Here is a 19,455-nt window from a genome sequence, read left to right on the forward strand (position 1 = left end):
ACAAATTTTTAAGTTATTCACTTATTGAAACAAAATTTAACTACTTTTATAATTTAACAGGTTTTGGAATATATAATGAACAAAAATCGAGTGAGAAAAAAATTCAATTGTTATTATACTACTAAATTTGAAATTTTTTATTATCTAATAATAACATAAACTTAATTAAAACTCCAATAAAATGAAATTTTCTGAATAGAATATTATTCACATAACGCTTTATTATTTTTTAGATGATACATTATATACAGCAGGTAAAAAATTACCAAATAATATTTATCACAAATAACTTGTTTTTTTCATTATGGAAATTAAACTTTTTAATTCACTTAAACTCCGAAAATTTCATTGTAAATCTTTTTCATATGATTAAATAATTATTTTTCACCTTAGAAAATAATAAGTATAATATTCATTTTTTCTATATACAATAGTAAGTTTTTTCACTTATTATGATCAAATTTAAGTTTTTTTATAATTTAACAGGTGAACCAACACCTATTGAACAGAAATCGAGTGAGAATAAAATTCAATTGTTATTATACTACTAAATTTACAATTTTTTAATATCTACTAAGAATTTAAATCTAATTATGTACCATAAAAGTGAAATTTTCTAAATGAAATATTTTTTAACATAACGCTTTATTATTTTTTAGATGATACATTAAATACACCAGGTAAACATTATAAAAAACATTTATCATAAATAACTTGTTTTTTCCATTATGGATGTTAAACTTTTTAATTTACTTAAACCTCAAAAAATTCAGTGTAAATCATTTTCTTATGATTAAATAATTATTTTTCACCTTAAAAAATAATAAATATAGTTATCATTTTTTCTATATACAATAGTGAGTTTTTTCACTTATTATGATCAAATTTAAGTTTTTTTATAATTTAACAGGTTTTGGAATATATAATGAACAAAAAACGAGTGAGAATAAAATTCAATTGTTATTATACTACTAAATTTGCAATTTTTTATTATCTAATAATAACATAAACTTAATTTAAACTCCATTAAAATGAAATTTTCTGAATGAAATAATTTTTAACATAACGCATTATTTTTTTTTAGATGATACATTAAATACACCAGGTAAAAATTACCAAATAATATTTATCACAAATAACTTGTTTTTCTATATAGATATTGAACTTTTTAATTTACATAAACCTCGAAAAATTCATTGTAAATAATTTTCATATGATTAAATAATTATTTTTCACCTTAGAAAATAATAAGTATAATATTCATTTTTTCTATATACAATAGTAAGTTTTTTCACTTATTATGATCAAATTTAAGTTTTTTTATAATTTAACAGGTGAACCAACACCTATTGAACAGAAATCGAGTGAGAATAAAATTCAATTGTTATTATAACACTAAATTTACAATTTTTTAATATCTACTAAGAATTTAAATCTAATTATGTACCATTAAAATGAAATATTTTTTAACATAACGCTTTATATTTTTTAAGATGATACATTAAATACACCAGGTAAACATTATAAAAAAACTCAGTGGTGGGGGGGGGGTCGTGGCATAGATGGATCAAGTATAATCATATCTGACAGTGATTAAAATCACTATAAAAAAAAAACGCTTCGATGCAAATCTTTAGATAGTGTTTAATTTTAAAAAATTGATGAATTATTCCAAAAGCTACACGATCTGCTAGTTCCTTATTAATATCCTTATCATAATAATATTAATAATAATATTAATCATAATAATAATATTTATCATAAATAACTTGTTTTTTCCATTATGGATGTTAAACTTTTTAATTTACTTAAACCTCGAAAAATTCATTGTAAATTATTTTCATATGATTAAATAATTATTTTTCACCTTCGAAAATAATAAGTATAATATTCATTTTTTCTATATACAATAGTAAGTTTTTTCACTTATTATGATCAAATTTAAGTTTTTTTATAATTTAACAGGTGAACCAACACCTATTGAACAGAAATCGAGTGAGAATAAAATTCAATTGTTATTATACTACTAAATTTACAATTTTTTAATATCTACTAAGAATTTAAATCTAATTATGTACCATTAAAATGAAATTTTCTAAATGAAATATTTTTTAACATAACGCTTTATTATTTTTTAGATGATACATTAAATACACCAGGTAAAAATTACCAAATAATATTTATCACAAATAACTTGTTTTTCTATATAGATATTGAACTTTTTAATTTACATAAACCTCGAAAAATTCATTGTAAATAATTTTCATATGATTAAATAATTATTTTTCACCTTAGAAAATAATAAGTATAATATTCATTTTTTCTATATACAATAGTAAGTTTTTTCACTTATTATGATCAAATTTAAGTTTTTTTATAATTTAACAGGTGAACCAACACCTATTGAACAGAAATCGAGTGAGAATAAAATTCAATTGTTATTATACTACTAAATTTACAATTTTTTAATATCTACTAAGAATTTAAATCTAATTATGTACCATTAAAATGAAATTTTCTAAATGAAATATTTTTTAACATAACGCTTTATTATTTTTTAGATGATACATTAAATACACCAGGTAAAAATTACCAAATAATATTTATCACAAATAACTTGTTTTTCTATATAGATATTGAACTTTTTAATTTACATAAACCTCGAAAAATTCATTGTAAATAATTTTCATATGATTAAATAATTATTTTTCACCTTAGAAAATAATAAGTATAATATTCATTTTTTCTATATACAATAGTAAGTTTTTTCACTTATTATGATCAAATTTAAGTTTTTTTATAATTTAACAGGTGAACCAACACCTAATGAATAGAAATCGAGCGAAAATAAAATTCAATTGTTATTACACTACTAAATTTGCAATTTTTTATTATTTAATAAGAACATAAACTTAATTTAAACTGCATTAAAATGAAATTATCTGAATGAAATATTTTTTAACATAATTCTATATTATTATTTAGATGATACATTTAAAACACCAGGTAAAAATTACAAAATAACATTTATCACAAATAATTTGTTTCTTTACATACGGTTAATTAGTTGCTTAATTTACTCAAACTCGGTAAAATCATTATATTACGTTTTGATATGATTAAATATTTACGAGGTGTGATAAAAAAATACCCGGTTTCTTCAAATAAAACTTTATTAACTCAATATTATTCCATATACACATTATCACCTTCAATATCATCTCCCTGGGAAGCAATACACCGCTGTCATCTTCTTTTCCACTTTTGAAAACATTCCTGGTAGGCACTAATTGGAATGTCCTTTAGATCGATTTTCTTATTTTGTTTTATGTCATCAATTGTTTGAAAACGACGTCCTTTGAGCATAGATTTTAATTTCGGAAACAAAAAAAAGTCGCTTGTGGCCAGGTCGGGTGAATATGGTGGTTGTGGAACTACTGGAGTTTGATTTTTCGCTAAGAACTGACAAATGAGCTGTGGGTCGGGACGTTATTGTGATGCAATATCTAAGAACCACTTTTCCAATTTTCTGGCCTTTTTTTTCTAACATTTTCACGTAATTTTTTCGTGATTTCTAATTAAAAATGGTGATATACTGTTTGTCCTTGAGGCAACCATTCACAATGAACTATACCACGAAAATGAAAAAAGGTGATTAACATGGCTTTTACATTTGATTTCACCTGCTTTGCTTTTTTTGGTCTAGTGAATTTGCTGATTTCCACTGGGACGATTGACGCTTGGTTACATCATACCCGTAAATTTAAGTTTCATCATCAGTTATAATATTTTTTAAAAAGTCTAGGTCAGTTTCTGCTCTTTCAAAAAGTTCTTGAGAGATGATATTTCGGTTTTGTTTTTGTTCATCGGTTAAGAGACGAGGAACAAATTTGGCTGCGATTCGGCTTATGCCCAATTCTTTGATTGATATTTCTTGCAAGAACCAAAAGATATTCCGACGTCTTCTACAACTTCTCTGATAGTTAATCGACGATTATTTCGTATAATTTTACGAACAAGAGCAACAATTTCATTTGTTTTACTGGTCGAGCATCTACCAGGTAGTTCATTATTCTTAATGAATGTCCTGAATGCTTCGATGCAAATGTTTAGACAGTATTTAATTAAAAAAAATTGGTGGATTATTCCAAAAGCTACATGATCTCTTATTTCCTTATTTATATCCTGATTACAAATTTTATGATTTATAAGTGTAATATATATACATGTTAGGGTGGCCGCTATTTACTTTTGAACAATAATTTTTTTGAGAAATTTCAGGAGTGCCGGGCGTAAATTTGTTTCTTTTATGTCTAATGGTAATCTTTAAAAAATTTGAGCTATATACTCCTTAATTAACTGGCACACATAAAGCTAAAAGTTTCGGAAAAATATGAAAAATTCCAGTGTTTTACATTTTTAGGCTACAGACATAGTTTAACGAAAAATATTATTATATATAATATTGTAGCTATTGTAATTTTCTATAAAAAAACTGTTCTTAAAATTTCGCGTTTAGTTAATACTTTTTGGTTAAAATAATAAAACTCGAAAATACTGGTTAATTATACAAATTTCCAATTATTTGGTTTTTTGTAATTATCTAGTTAAATTTTTGCATTACAAAAAAAATGTTAACATAATATTTGTTTAAAATAATTTTTAAAATAAAAAAGGTTATTAGATAATTTCGCTTTAAACTGATAATTTTTGAAGTATTGATAAATATAGTAAAAATATTTTATCGATATGTTCTAATTTTTATAACGTGAACTATTTTGTACTATTTATATCATTTTGAGCCATTATTATAAACCATTGCACAAGTCGTGTTGATCCAGCACATAGCTGAACACTCCACTTGTGCATATTCGGGGCAATTATTATAATAACAATCAGTCGTAATTTCGTCGCCGTACTATAAATTATATATATTAATATTACAAATATTTTCACGATTATTTATGACAATTATAATAAACCACTAATAAATATTAAATACTAAAGTTGTTTCTTAAATCTTTCTCAATAAGTTTAAGAACCAAACTACAATACTTCAACTTAATTACGTCAATAAAAGTACAACAGACGACCCGACATCGCTCGCCGACAACTCACACAAGGTAAAACTAACTCAAGTAATTTGTGACAGCGGAACTAACCGACATCACAACATCATGATTTCTGGATTCCGTTTGATAAACCTGTTTACTGATAATTTTTCTAAGTACAATAACAAAAAAAAAATATCTTAGAATGAAAATAATATCATTAACAAAGTTATAAGACGTGATAACACAATATTTATCTAGTTTCTGAACTTTATATCTCTACTAGCGATTGTCTTTTTTTATATTATAATAAGTATCAATTTTTTAATTGTGTTAAATATGTCGTCAATTCACCAAACAATTTTTCTTGTTGGATTTTTTAAACATCAAATAACCGGAAGTAAATTACCTTCGAATGGTGACTGTTTCCGTGTTATATTCTATAATATGGGAATTTTCAAGCTTAACTTTAATGTCAGTGCATCATTGATTATTGAAGAATGTATTATATACTGGAAAAAAGCAAAAGTTCCTATACAAGAACTACATAAATATAAATTGAAACTACAAAAACTTTATGAGGTGTGGCAATCACTCTCCAAAACTATAAATAGAACAAGTGAAAGTTTGAATAAACAGCGAACTGAATTTAGCGATTCTTTAAATGATTTGTTCGATATAGCACATAGAGATGCAATACTTATTAAGTACGATGAGGATGAGCAATTTATAATCAAACAGCGCCAAAATGGACGAACAGGCTGTATGGTAGGTATTGATAAAAAAGAAGAACTAATGGAAAAAATACGACAGCTAAGGATAGAACAAGAAAACAAAAAAAAACGCAAATCTGCAGGTATTGGCATTTCTTCTACTTCAGGTATGTCCATCAAAAGTACTAATATAAAAAAAAATCCATTTATTTTTATGAGTATCGAACCGTGAACAGTGATGGTATGATGTATCATTTTATCCAATCGACTACAGTTCCTAACTTATAAATTTTATATTTAAGTCATATGAATAAAAATATAAGCTTTTATAAAATAACAAAAATTTTTATACATTGTATTGTAATATTTTAGCGGAATTTGATATTTCCGATTCTGAAAATTGTTCATCTGATTCATAAATTGATTGCATCGAAAAAGAAATAGTTCAAAAACAAGAAATAAAAATATATGAAAATCCCACAAAAACGCTCCGCAAAGAATTATTAACCTCTCGACTATCTGCAGCTTTGGATAGATGTAACGTTAGTGGTCGAGATTGTATACATTTAATAATGGCTTTTTTGGATGCTGTATCTCTAGATCCATCGTCTTATGTTTTAAATTGGACATCAATTGCAAAACAACGGGAACAATTTCGAAAAAAAAATTACATAAGAATTAAAGAAAAATTTTCTCAGATTAATGATAAAATAGTAACAATTCATTGGGATACTATATTATTACATGATATAAGTGGCAAACCAGTTGAAAGATTGGCTGTAATTGCTACAGGTACTGGTACTGAACAACTTTTAGGTGTTCCAGAAATACATGCTGCTACCGGACTTGAAATGTCATCAGCTGTATATGATAAGTTGAGACTCAATAAAAAACGTCCAAGCAATTGGATTTGACACTACAGTGTCAAATACTGGCAGTATAAAAGAATCATGCATATTATTGGAACAAAATTAGAAAGGGATTTATTATATTTTGGCTGCCGACATCACGTATCAGAAATAGTATTAGCAGCTGTATTTGGGAAATCTAAATTTTCAATTTCTGGGCCTGATATCCCACTATTTAAGAGGTTCCAAGTTAATTGGTCCCAAGTAAATACAAATAATTTTGTTTTAGGCATAAATAGTATTGAAATAAGAAGTGTTGTTGGTGATAACTTGGATAATATTTTGAATAATTATAATATTGCTATTTATAAAAAATATCTTCGTGAAGACTATCGTAAGTTTATTGAACTTGCAATCATTTTTTTGGGAGGTATACCCCCGTAGGTATACAATTTAAGAAACCAGGAGACTATCACATGGCAAAGTGGATGGCTAAAGCCATATATGCATTAAAAATTTATTTATTTCGTACTGAGTTTAATTTAACTAAAAATGAAGAAAAATCATTAACTCTATTTACATGTTTTATTGTAAAATGTAACATTATATATTGGATTTATGCACCAGAGTCAATACGTGCACCATTAAATGATATTCAGTTTTTACAAAAATTGTATCAATATAAAGATATTGATTAAAATATCTCTGACATAGCTATTGGAAAGTTAGTCAATCATTTACACTATTTAACAAACGAATGTATAGCTTTTTCATTGTTTGAAGGTAATATAAGTTGTTGTTTGTTGATACTAAAATCAAAATGATAAAACAAATGACAACACTTGCTGAAATTGACGAAGACAATAAAGACTACCAAAAAAAAAAGCTGTCTTTAAATTTAAATGAAGTACCTTTATTTTTAGAAAAATTTGATGGTGATGTATTAATATCCCTGTTTAATGAACTTTAAAAGAATATTTTTCAACGATACAAAATTAAAATTTTCTACTTATACACACATCTCAGTTATCAAGTCTCACGAATACCAACAAGGTAAACAATTCAGTAAACGATTCAGCTCAAAGGGGCATAAAACTTATATAAGATTTAAATAAAAGTGTAACAAGGAACGAATCACAAAAACAGTTATTGTTACAAGTATATATATATATTTCTTTAAAGGTTACTTAAAATTATTTTTAACAATATTTCTTTTAGGTGATACAAGGTTATAGAACTCGATACTCTCAGGCAACAAAAAAAGTTTTGAATCAGACGTATAATAAATAAATTCTTTGATTTTAATAGTAAATCATATAGAATATATACATATAAATATAACCGCATTTTTTTTTTTAAGTGTTTGGTAAAAGTATTGGGCAATTATTTTGAATATTTTTATCAATACTTCAAATATTATCAATTTTAAGCGAAATTATCTAATAACCTTTTTTATTTAAAAAATTATTTTAAACAAATATTATGTTAACATTTTTTTTATAATGCAAAAATTTAACTACATAATTCCAAAAAACCAAATAATTGGAAATTTTTATAATTAACGAGTATTTTCGAGTTTTATTATTTTAACCAAAAAGTATTAACTAAACGCAAAATTTTAAGAACAGTTTTTTTATAGAAAATTACAAAAGCTACAATATTATATATAATAATATTTTTCGTTAAACTATGTCTGTAGCCTAAAAATGTAAAACACTGGAATTTTTCGTATTTTTCCAAAACTTTTAGCTTTATGTGTGCCAGTTAATTAAGGAGTATATAGCTCAAATTTTTTAAAGATTACAATTTAAAAAATTAAAATAACCGATTGATAACGAATCTTTTTAAAATTTTTATTTCAAAATGTATAAATATTTTGATTTTTAGAGTAAGAAATGTAGTTAAAAAGTCTATAAATATATATTTTATCAAATATGAATTTTTATAATTATCATGCAATATTTTATTTTTTTAAATAATACAAAGTAATTCTTTTATCATGAATTAATAAATTAATAGAAATTTAAATCATAGAATTTTTTTGGGGGGTTTTCTTAGTTACACATAGTGTGTGTGCGGCTATAGTTCAGAAAGTTTTGAGAATTTTTATCTTAGATTTCTTGTTGGTCATTATTTAAAAAAATATTTGGTGGTTTCTTTTATTGAGTTTGTAAGCCTTAAAAAACCCTATGTAAAATTATTATTAATCAATAAAAATCTTAAAATAATTAGTTTTTATATTTTATTTATATTTCATTTAATTTTCCAGATCAACCTTTGCATACACCAAGTAATAAAATTTTTAAATAAATATTATCAATATTTTTTTATTTTTACATATCAAGTATAAATATTTGAAAAGCATATCAATATATTCCTTAACTAATGATAGCAAATCCGAATTTTGATTTGTTATTTCATATATTTTTTCATTAAGCATTACTATCCTCTTATTTTCTAAAATAAACTTATTTTTTTTTTAATCTATATGCAAATTTAAAATTAATTTTGTCAATTAATAATTAAAATCAATTATGCGGTTTATGAATAGGCTCAAAACTATTATACATTTCAATTCTTATTATACTTTAACATTAATTCTTTTAAATCGAAAAAAGTTATACTTAACACTTTATAGATATTGCGAGAAGCCTTGTTAAAATATCATCCAAAATATAATATCCAAAAGCTACATGACCTGCTAGTTCCTTTTTAATATCATGATAAAGATAAAGTATGTCGAATGAAAGAGAAATATAAATATTATTTCTCATAAAAAAATTGTATTGATCCATATACTTTTCAATAAGTTATAACATTATAAAGTTAAAAATGTAAAATATAAAATCTATTATTTTCATACAAAAATAGCATTCGGTAGCCATTTTCACCGTGAAGATAAAATAAAGTCCGAAATTATATTTTTCATAATAAATTCTATTACATTAGCTTTAATTTAAGATAAAAATGTCAGACTTTCCAGACACTTTTAATTGTTAAGTTGAAAAAGTAATTTTTTTGTGAAAAAGTTGTCATTTTGAATACCCTTGTGGGCAGGTAAAGGGTCAGATTTATAAACAAAATATACAAAATAATAGGTAAATACCTCTTGTATCTATAAAAAAAAATTATATTAATTCGTACATTTTTGAAAAAGTTATGGCAGTTTTAAGTAAAATAAATGGAAAAAATATAGAAAATTAGCGATTTTAAAATTTGTAACTTTTTTGGAAGTTTCCCTCATTTCCGAAGTAACGAGAGAAATTTTTTAAATTTTTTAAAGTAATTTCTTCGACTAGATACGATTTGTGATTTTTTGACGTATCGTTGAAAGAAATTCGTTTGGTAAGAGCTGAGAAAAAGTGGTAACAGACACAAAAAAAAAATACACCTTAGTAAAACCAATATATTTTCTAAAGAGTGTAAAAAATACTAATTTTGAATTTTGAACTTTAAAAGTACCAAATTTTTGTATAATATAAGCCTAATTTAAAACCCCTCTAATCCTCTATAATAACAAAATATTTAAAAAATAGTAACAGTTTTAAATTCAGTGAACTAAAAAATATATAAATTAATGTATCTAAACCAATTTTTGAACCTCCTGACTCCACTTTAAAAAAAGTTTATCGAAAAATTAGTATCATTATTGAATTCATTGACTTTAAACAAAAAAAAAAAACTGAACATTTTTATTGCTGAAGATTAAAATTTAGCTTGTATTTATCTTGAGGAATTTTTTGATTCTAAAACACTGTGTGGTTTATGTGCATTCTGTCATTCATGTGCGTGTATCTTACCAAAAGTTGAATGCCTTGTATTAAATAATAAAATTGAACTTATTTGTTACAACCAGTACTTGAAATATTTTCTACTATTATTTTGTAAAAAAATTTTTTTTTTTTTGCTCAACATAGAATTTTTTTCACTTAGTAATTGTGAAACACCAGTATGAGAATTATACTTAATACTTTATTCCATGACAGAATATGCGTATTGCAATAAAAATTAAAGTATATAAGATAATTCTCCTACAGAAATTTCTACAAATCCAATGAAAAAAAATCATGTTGAGTAAAAAAAATTACTTATTTCCTCATAAAATAAAATAAAAGTTATGGCAGTTTTAAGTAAAATAAATTGAAAAAATAAAGAAAATTACGATTTTTAAATTTGTAATGTTTTTGGAGACTTCCCCCATTTACGGAAAACGAGGGAAATTTTTGAAGGTAATGTCTTCGACTAGAAACAATTTGTGATCTTTTGACGTATAGTTGAAAGAAATCGGTTCGGTGAAAGCTGAGTAAAAGTGGAAACAAACACATCATAATAAAACTAATACCTTCTCAGCTTCGCATCGAAGCGGAAAGCTTAAATTGATTTAGTTTTGATATTTTATTTATTTTTCAGATTCACATATGCTAATACCAAGTAAATATATTTTTAAATAAATAATATGAACAGTTATTTTACTTATCAGGAATAAATATTTGAAAAATCATATCAACTTATTCCTTAACAGAAGATAGTAAATCAAAATTTTCATTACTTATTTCTTAGTTTTTCTCTCTTAATACTTCAATTTAAATAATTGCCACATAAATTGTATCTGATAATTAACTATACATATTTAGTAAATTAAATTTGATAAAGATATATTACAAAAACATAATTATAACTATTTATTATTCGTCAACTACGTCCATGACTCTTGATATTCTTCTTTGTGGATAGGAAAAATTAGTTTGTATGGTATCTATGTATCTGGGTTTAAAGTGTATTTGAACTAATAAAAAAGAATCTCATAATTCCTTTTTTTAATCCTTGTTAAATTTTTACCTTCAATTATTTAGTAATATAAATTGTGATCTGTTTATTCAATATTAATAAAAACACTTTGTTTTAATTAAATCAATATGAAAATTTATTAACATAATTGAGGAATCATATTACACGCATACTTGTACGTTAGATTATTTGTATATTGAATCTTATTGAATTATATGCCCCTTTTTTTTATAATCAATCAAACATAAATAAATGAGTAACAATTACAATCTTTAAGACAAATGTATAAAATAGATAATCGCAGTCTATATCATGTTTATAAAATAAAATACAGAAACATAACAATAAGCAAAATTGATTAATACTAAATTAATAAATAAATCAAAATAAAAATTTAATTGATTGAAACCTTGTAACTATGTTGGTTTTTTTTTAATATTTTAAAAACTCTTCTTTTTCAATTTTGACAAATTGCCTAAACCTTCAAAAGTAATCAAATGTTTATCATAAACTTTTCTTTTTCACAAATAGTTACTTATCAACCAGAATTAATAATCCTAACCTATTACAGGAATTATACCTATTATTAGATCTCGCCCTATTAAAGGCTTAATGTTATCATTATTGATTACTACAAATGAATCTTTTCCACACTTCCTTTTATAATGCATTAATCTTTAATTTTACCCATTAAATTTAGCCAAAACATCCATAGACCTGTTCGTTAATACCATGATCAACAATATTTTTAACATTTAATTAAAAAATTGCCTTTTAAAATGATCAAGTTCATTTACAAATGACACAGTAATACCAATATAAAATTTGGTAACTTTACTGACATTTTTTTATATGTGTTAATCGCCTATTAATTAGATAATTCACAATCTTAAAGAAATCTTTCTATCCTACTGACTGCACTATGTTTCGTATTTTTTTTATTTAGTATAGCTAAAAACTCTTTATTTTAATTAAAATTTTTATTATAAACATAACTAAAGCATCATATTACACGCATGCTTATACATAGTAGCTCTACATTCACTGAAAACTTATATAACTTTTGACCTAATTAATATTTTTAACTGATTGTTTTTAATTAACAGTTATACGTTAGGTTTATAATTATATCTCAATAATTTGCATTTTGACATTTTATGAAACATATTAATTATTTTTAAATTTTAAATATATGTAAAAAAAATCGAAGTTAGCTAATTTTAAGAGTAGTTTTTAAGAATAATTTTGGCAAAAAATTATGTTATTAATATTCAGAATTAAAAACTCTGTATCATTTTAAATTTTGTGAAAATTTGAATTTTCATGTAATATTTTACGGTAATAAACATTGAAATACATGTTAAGACAAGGACAGAAGACAAGATAAGTAGTTTTATCTCTATATAGATAAAATAACTTATTAAATAACAGCTATAGTTCGTGTTTTTATTTGAACTAAAGCCGGTTTTTGGAATGTTAATAATTTTCATGGAAAAATCCTTATTCATATCATAATTAGTAAGAAAAGATTGTATTTACTTCTGTACTTTTTTATAAAACATAATTACATGATATCATAGAATAAATACAGAAAAATTCAAATTATTATAAAATGTTAAATGTTATAGAAAATTAACTAACAAACATTAATGAGAATTTTTTTTCACCAAATTATTTATTAAAATCAATTCTATAAATGGCCATTTTGAAATTTTTCATAAATTTTTAAAGTTAAATTTTTTTTTGTCTAATTATAGAAATGATAATAATTACAATATGATTTTAGCTCACAAATATATTAACTAGTGATGGGAAATATCGAATAGAAACTATCGAACTATTCGATAGTTGTCCACTATTCGAACTACTCGATAGTCATTCAAAAAATATTCGAATAGTAAAAATATTCGATAGTTACACAATATATTCGAATAGTTTTAAAAACTATTCGATAGTTTATGCTAAAAATAAACTATTCGGTTGTATAAACACAATTTGAATTGTTATACGATAATATGGGCATTTTCGCATATTTTAAACTATCGAATAGTATTCGATAGTTTTAATAATTATTAGAATGGGTTACCCAATGGTTTCAAAAATATTTGATTAGTTCTACCTAAAATTTTTATTAAGTACACTTTATTATAATAAAAAGATAATTAACAAATTCAATTATTATACAATTAATAATAGTAAAAATTAGTAATGGTCATTTTCAAATATTTTAAACTATCGATTAATTATTCGAATTGTGTTTATAAAACCGAATAGTTTATTTTTAGCATAGACTATCGAATAGTTTTAAAAACTATTTGAATAGACTTTTGAATAATTAACTACTCGAAAATATTGTGTAACTATCGAATATTTTTTGAATGACTATTGAATATTTCAAATAGTGGACAACTAGAGAATAGTTCATTAGTTACTATTCGATATTTCCCATCACTAATAAAAATAATAGGACAGGTGCAAGATCGAAACATCAACTAACGAATGAACGGTTAAATTAAAATGTACAATCAAAAAGGTACACGAGTAGGGACTATTACATAACATATAAACTTACAAACAATAAACACTCAAGCGACATAAAAAAGGTAACACTGGCTGACTAGATAAGGTGGTATCTGAGAGCAGCTATAATACTCAAACTTATTTACGGATAGGAAAAGTTAGTTTGAATGATATTTATGAGTCTAGGTTTAAAATATATTTGAACTATGTTACATTTGTTTTTTTTAAGAATTCCTTTTTAAAAAATTTACTATAATTTAAATAATACTCAAATTTATACATATTATCGAGCTTCATAAAAATAATACCTTCTCAGCTTCGCATCGAAGCTAAAATACACAGATTAATGTCAAAAAAAAACAATACATTGTATTATAATATAATGTACTTATATTTTCAAAAATCTTAAACTCATCATAATAGGTCATTGACCATATTTTGATACAACATATTTATTCCCAATCTTTTTCATTTTTATAATTTCTCTGTATTTATAAATAATATATTAATTTTTTAGACGCTCCTAAGAAGAATATAGGTAACATCTGATAATATAATTAGTAATATAATGACTTATCAAATTTAATTAAATGTTTAAACTTAACAAAAAATTCCCCTTAATAGGTTCAGTTGCATTAAAATCAAGTTATTTTGAAATATAGAACATCAACATCTGATGTTAACAAAATCAAATGTATATATATTGTTTTATATTTTTCCTATTTTAATTCTTCAATTTCAATTAGTATCACACAAATTGTATTTGATAACTAACTATATATAGTAGTAATTTGATAGGGATATACTACGAAAGCATAAGTATAACTATCTATTATTCGTTAGCTAGGTCAATTCTCTCTTGTGATTTTCATTTACAGATAGGAAAAATTAGTTTGTATGATATTTATGAATCTAGGTTTAAAGTGTATATGAACTATCTTACATTTTTTATTTTAAGAAATATTTTTTAAAAATTTACCATAATTTTAGTAATATTCAAATTTATAAACATTATCGAATATCCTAAAAATAAAATATACAGTTTAATGGCTAGAAAAAAGTGTCTTATTTTTAAAAAACCTTAAATTCATGTTAATAGGACATTAACCATTATAATTAATTTTGAGATTTTTGCTTGACCTATGTAGCTCTTTAATAGTTTACATTTTTATAGTTTCTCTGTGTTTATAAATAAATTTTAATTTTTCAGAAGTTAATTTGAAGAAGAGAGGTAAATTTTAATAATATAATTAGTAATAAAAATGCGCTGGTGTGATAGCAAACCAAAATTTCATACATTGTTTTTTTCTATCTTAATACTTTAATTTTAATAATTCTAGTACTCTTTTTCGTGCTTTGTTTATTTAATACAACAAAAACGATTTCTTTAAATTAAATCATTATAAACATTTATTAACATTACTGAGGAGTCACATTACACGCATACTTGTATATTTTATTATTTGTTCATTGAATCTTATTGAACCGTATCACACGTGTTCATTTTTTCTTTTCATTTTTTGATCAGCTGTCACACAATACCTCCATAGACCTGTGCCTTTTTGTCTAGTTCATCAAATATTAATTCAATAGTCTCATGGTTTAAATTAAATGTTTCAACCGTTGAGTAAGATTCCCCACCAAAGCCGCTTATTAAATGAGCAACTTTTACACACTAATTTTTTTATTGAGCTCATTTGCATTAATCTAATTAAAACATGTCTTTTGAAATTATTAAATTCATTCACCGATGACTCAGCAATACCAATATTTTATTTTTGTAGCTTTACTGACATTTTTTTATCCGTATCAATCGGTTTTTTTAGAATCCTTTTAGAAACTCAAAACTTTTGATTTGAAATCTTATATGATAACTTTTCTTGGTTCTTAAAAAATCTTAAGTCATAGTATGTATCAATGGTTGAAAAATATAATGACACATTCGATTTAGTTCATAACTTAAATAGGTAAGAACTTCGACAATCATGATCACAACGTTATCGTAACGTAGTCAAGTGCACGAAAAGAATTTATAAATGTAAGGGTTTGCTATATTTTTTTATAATACTTTGTATCAACAAAAATCATTATTTACTCATTCTCATAATATAACGGTTTATTAATAATTAAGTACAAAATATAAAAATTATTATAGATGTACAAATAGTATACAAATCAATTTAACATTTTATATAACATTAATATAAATTTCATATTTAAGATTAATGTTCATATAATGCGCTTAATTATTAAAATTCGAATAAAAGAGATGGAAAAAATAATTTATAGATTTCTTCTCGGAAATAACGATTATTAAAGTGACTATTAATCGATTTAGGATTTAATCGCGTGTATTATAATATAAGTAAACAGTATACATTTGTTGGGTATTTCTATAAGTTGTTTATTTAATTAGTTTGCTTTAAAAAAAAATGATGTTCTTCGAAGAATATGAATATAAAGTTTGTCGTATCTCAAACCAAGTCATGTTGCATCGTCATGCTATTCAAACTTGATGCGTAAAAAGTGCGAAAAAAAATTCTGCACTATCTTATACATGGATCAATCTGCGACTTCTACTTAGTGAAGTGTTGATCAAACAGGTGATATGCCGCTGCAATTTTCAGGTACCTCATATGCACAAAGTACCGTATTAGGTACTCTTGCTGTGCGTGTTCGCAACAACACCGACTCTTACCAGCGTGTGTGTGTTATTGGACAGTGGGCCTCAAAAATCAGCGATTATGTGTTTAATTCATCATAATAGGACATTGACCATTATTGTCAAAATTGAAATTTTTGCTTGACTTATTTGGCTACCCAATATTATGCATTTTATTGCTCTTCTGTGTTTATAAAGGAAATATCAATTTTCCAGCGTATGATTCACAGGAAGAAGGTAAATTTTGACAATATAATTAGTAAAATGATTTATCAAACACACTTTTATTCTTAAATAATACAAAACAAAAAAATAAGATTTAAATCTTATTAAATTAAATTTTATATTTAATTATATTATTTAAATAATAATATAATTAAATAATATATAAAAGTTTTTTTTATCTAATACCTTGACTTTTAGTCATTAATTCAATTTTTATTTTCAGGAGAACGACCTGAATGGACCAGTGTTACAAAAAAATTGATTTTTGATTAATTAATTGAAGTTTATTATTTTGGTTATTATCGTGTTAAGTTATATTATTGTGTTTATTTGTAACATTTACAACGAAAGTTTTAATAAATTTATCATTAAACCGGTTAAATAAATAACTTTAAAAAAATTAATTTAAGTGTGCTATTATTGAATATTAAAACATAATACGACACGGTCGCCCATCGCTTCATGATACTCCGCAACCCATGGCACCGTTATCAGTCGTCGCACTACTATGTACAATACCGCGTGCTATACGTGACGGTGCAAAATACAGCAAGTGCAGCATGGCCAACGACGATCCGCCACAAATGATACGTTGAGACTTTTTCCGTTATCGAAGTGACAACGTCAAGGATGTGCGCCACCGGTTCCGAACGTGTCGTGCGACCAAACCATGGCGAACACTGCGTCGCCGACGCCAGCGAAAGTGGCGCAATATTATGCGAATATTATTATTCATTCATCTTTTCGGTTTGTTTTTTAAATAACCTGTTGCTGCACAATTAATTAATAAACAACCTACGCGTTTCTATATAACCCAACTGGATATATTAGAGCACTTTTCAAACAAAAGAGTGGAATTAAAATTTATTCCCTTACATTTGCCTCATTTTGGACTATAAAAATAAATTATTTTAACTATTAGGACAGTCATTCAATTGTAAGTCTAAGATTGTAAAATCGATAGTAATACCAAATTTAATTATTTTAAAATAAATAAATTATAAGAACATTTTTTGAACTTTATTTAAAATTACAATTAGAAAAGATTGAGAGGGTCTCCAAATTGTTCAGCAATAATCTTAGTATTGATCAAACCAAGGCGCAATATAAAACATTTAATATATCGCCACTCATACATAAAATTTGTTCTTTAACAATATTTCTACTAATAGGTAAATCTTGAATACGTTTTATTATTTAATTTTTATTCGCAAAATCACAAAAGAAAGTATTTGATGTCATTAATAAAAATTTTTTTATGTATTCTCCATTGGAAACTGGTTTACCATGATGTGTAATACAGTGGGATATAGAAAAACTAGCAGCTGTTAAATTATTATTTGGTTTAAACGCAGCTTCGAAATTATTTGATTGATTTTTAAAACGTTTCAATTTTTGCGAAATTAATTCCAACTTTTCTTCAGTTAATAAAGAAAATATGTCCGTATGACTTGTTTCAAAATGTCTTTTACATAAAAACTGCGACCAAATACTGTTTCATTACATAAGCAACATAACGCTTTTACTATTTAAACAGTACATTGTTCGTGAAATGATCTCCCACTTTTACTTTTTGACATTTATTAAAAACATAACCTTTGAATTATTATAAAAATAATCCTCGCCAATAATGAAAACTGCCAAAACGATGCATTCAGACAAATCAAAGGCAACGATAAAATTTAATACATGAAACACATTTGATTCCACGAATGAGTAATGACTAACGCTAGCCGTGGACCAGTTTTACACGTTATATAAATATATATCTAATAAAGTTCTTATCGAATAAGATTTTCTTATCGAAATGTAATAAAATTAATTGTTTTTGAGTAATGTAGATATTCAATTGAATGCGTGTAGGTAAAATACCATAAATTTAATATTTCATTTTCGTAATCTCAATTTATTTTAGTCTACGTCCTACTACCAGTGGTTTTTGATGACATACTTTTACACAGTTGCGTGTGTCACTAAAGTAGTGTGCGCGTGTCTAGGTTCGCCATCTCTGGTAAACACGATGCCCCGCGACTCGTGCCACCTTTTAATTAGCCGTTGCCCTTCTATAAGTATTTGACTGACCAACACCGTGTGCCATACGCTACAGTTCAAAGTCCAGCAATTGCCACACGGTCGACGACGACTTCCCGCAAATGATACGTTGAGTCTTCTTCCCGTTGTCAACGTGACAACGTCGAGGATGTACGCCACCAGCTCCGAACTTGCCGCACAAACGGACTCGACGAACCGATCCGCACATGCGCACCGTCGCCAACAACGCTGCTAACTTTTTGACGCCGAGGTTCATACTGAACTTTGCGTCGTTGACACCAGCGAATAGTGCCGCAAAATCATGCGAAGATTATTATTTCTGTGTATGTCTTTTCGGTTTGTTGGTTTTTGTTTAAATAATCTGTTGATATAATTTTATTTAATATATATAATTAATAAACGGCCCGCGTGTCTCTACCCTCAAAACCAGTGTCGACTAAGTTATTGTAACGTAAGTCATGTCGACTGGCTCCTCGGCGGGGAATCCAACCCCGGTCTCTCTCGTGATAGGAGGGGATACTTACCATTATACTACCGTGTCATGAAATTTGGTATATTTTACACATGTAGATCATCACACTCTGTGAATTATATTT

General features: G+C 25.2%; 1 protein-coding gene across 50 annotated transcripts in view; it reads left to right on the top strand.

Moving 5' to 3' along the window:
* The window catches only part of LOC126896939 (uncharacterized), a 97,361-nt gene extending 79,577 nt beyond the window's left edge, over positions 1 to 17,784 (top strand). Inside the window, exons 3-21 of one of the 50 annotated variants that reach the window (XM_050670182.1) lie at positions 61 to 90; positions 234 to 254; positions 487 to 516; positions 660 to 680; positions 911 to 940; positions 1,085 to 1,105; positions 1,335 to 1,364; positions 1,494 to 1,514; positions 1,966 to 1,995; positions 2,139 to 2,159; positions 2,389 to 2,418; positions 2,562 to 2,582; positions 2,986 to 3,006; positions 8,882 to 8,902; positions 11,023 to 11,043; positions 14,438 to 14,458; positions 15,131 to 15,151; positions 16,781 to 16,819; positions 17,031 to 17,784. In XM_050670182.1, the coding sequence (XP_050526139.1) occupies positions 61 to 90; positions 234 to 254; positions 487 to 516; positions 660 to 680; positions 911 to 940; positions 1,085 to 1,105; positions 1,335 to 1,364; positions 1,494 to 1,514; positions 1,966 to 1,995; positions 2,139 to 2,159; positions 2,389 to 2,418; positions 2,562 to 2,582; positions 2,986 to 3,006; positions 8,882 to 8,902; positions 11,023 to 11,043; positions 14,438 to 14,458; positions 15,131 to 15,151; positions 16,781 to 16,819; positions 17,031 to 17,080 (500 nt within the window). In that variant the 3' untranslated portion in view covers positions 17,081 to 17,784. The other 49 variants (XM_050670155.1, XM_050670153.1, XM_050670152.1 and 46 more) reach the window with 49 other exon arrangements.
* The last annotated feature ends 1,671 nt before the right edge of the window (positions 17,785 to 19,455 follow it).

Source organism: Daktulosphaira vitifoliae, unplaced genomic scaffold (genome assembly GCF_025091365.1).
Source record: "Daktulosphaira vitifoliae isolate Bord-2020 unplaced genomic scaffold, ASM2509136v1 Scaffold_1, whole genome shotgun sequence".
Classification (NCBI taxonomy): domain Eukaryota; kingdom Metazoa; phylum Arthropoda; class Insecta; order Hemiptera; family Phylloxeridae; genus Daktulosphaira; species Daktulosphaira vitifoliae.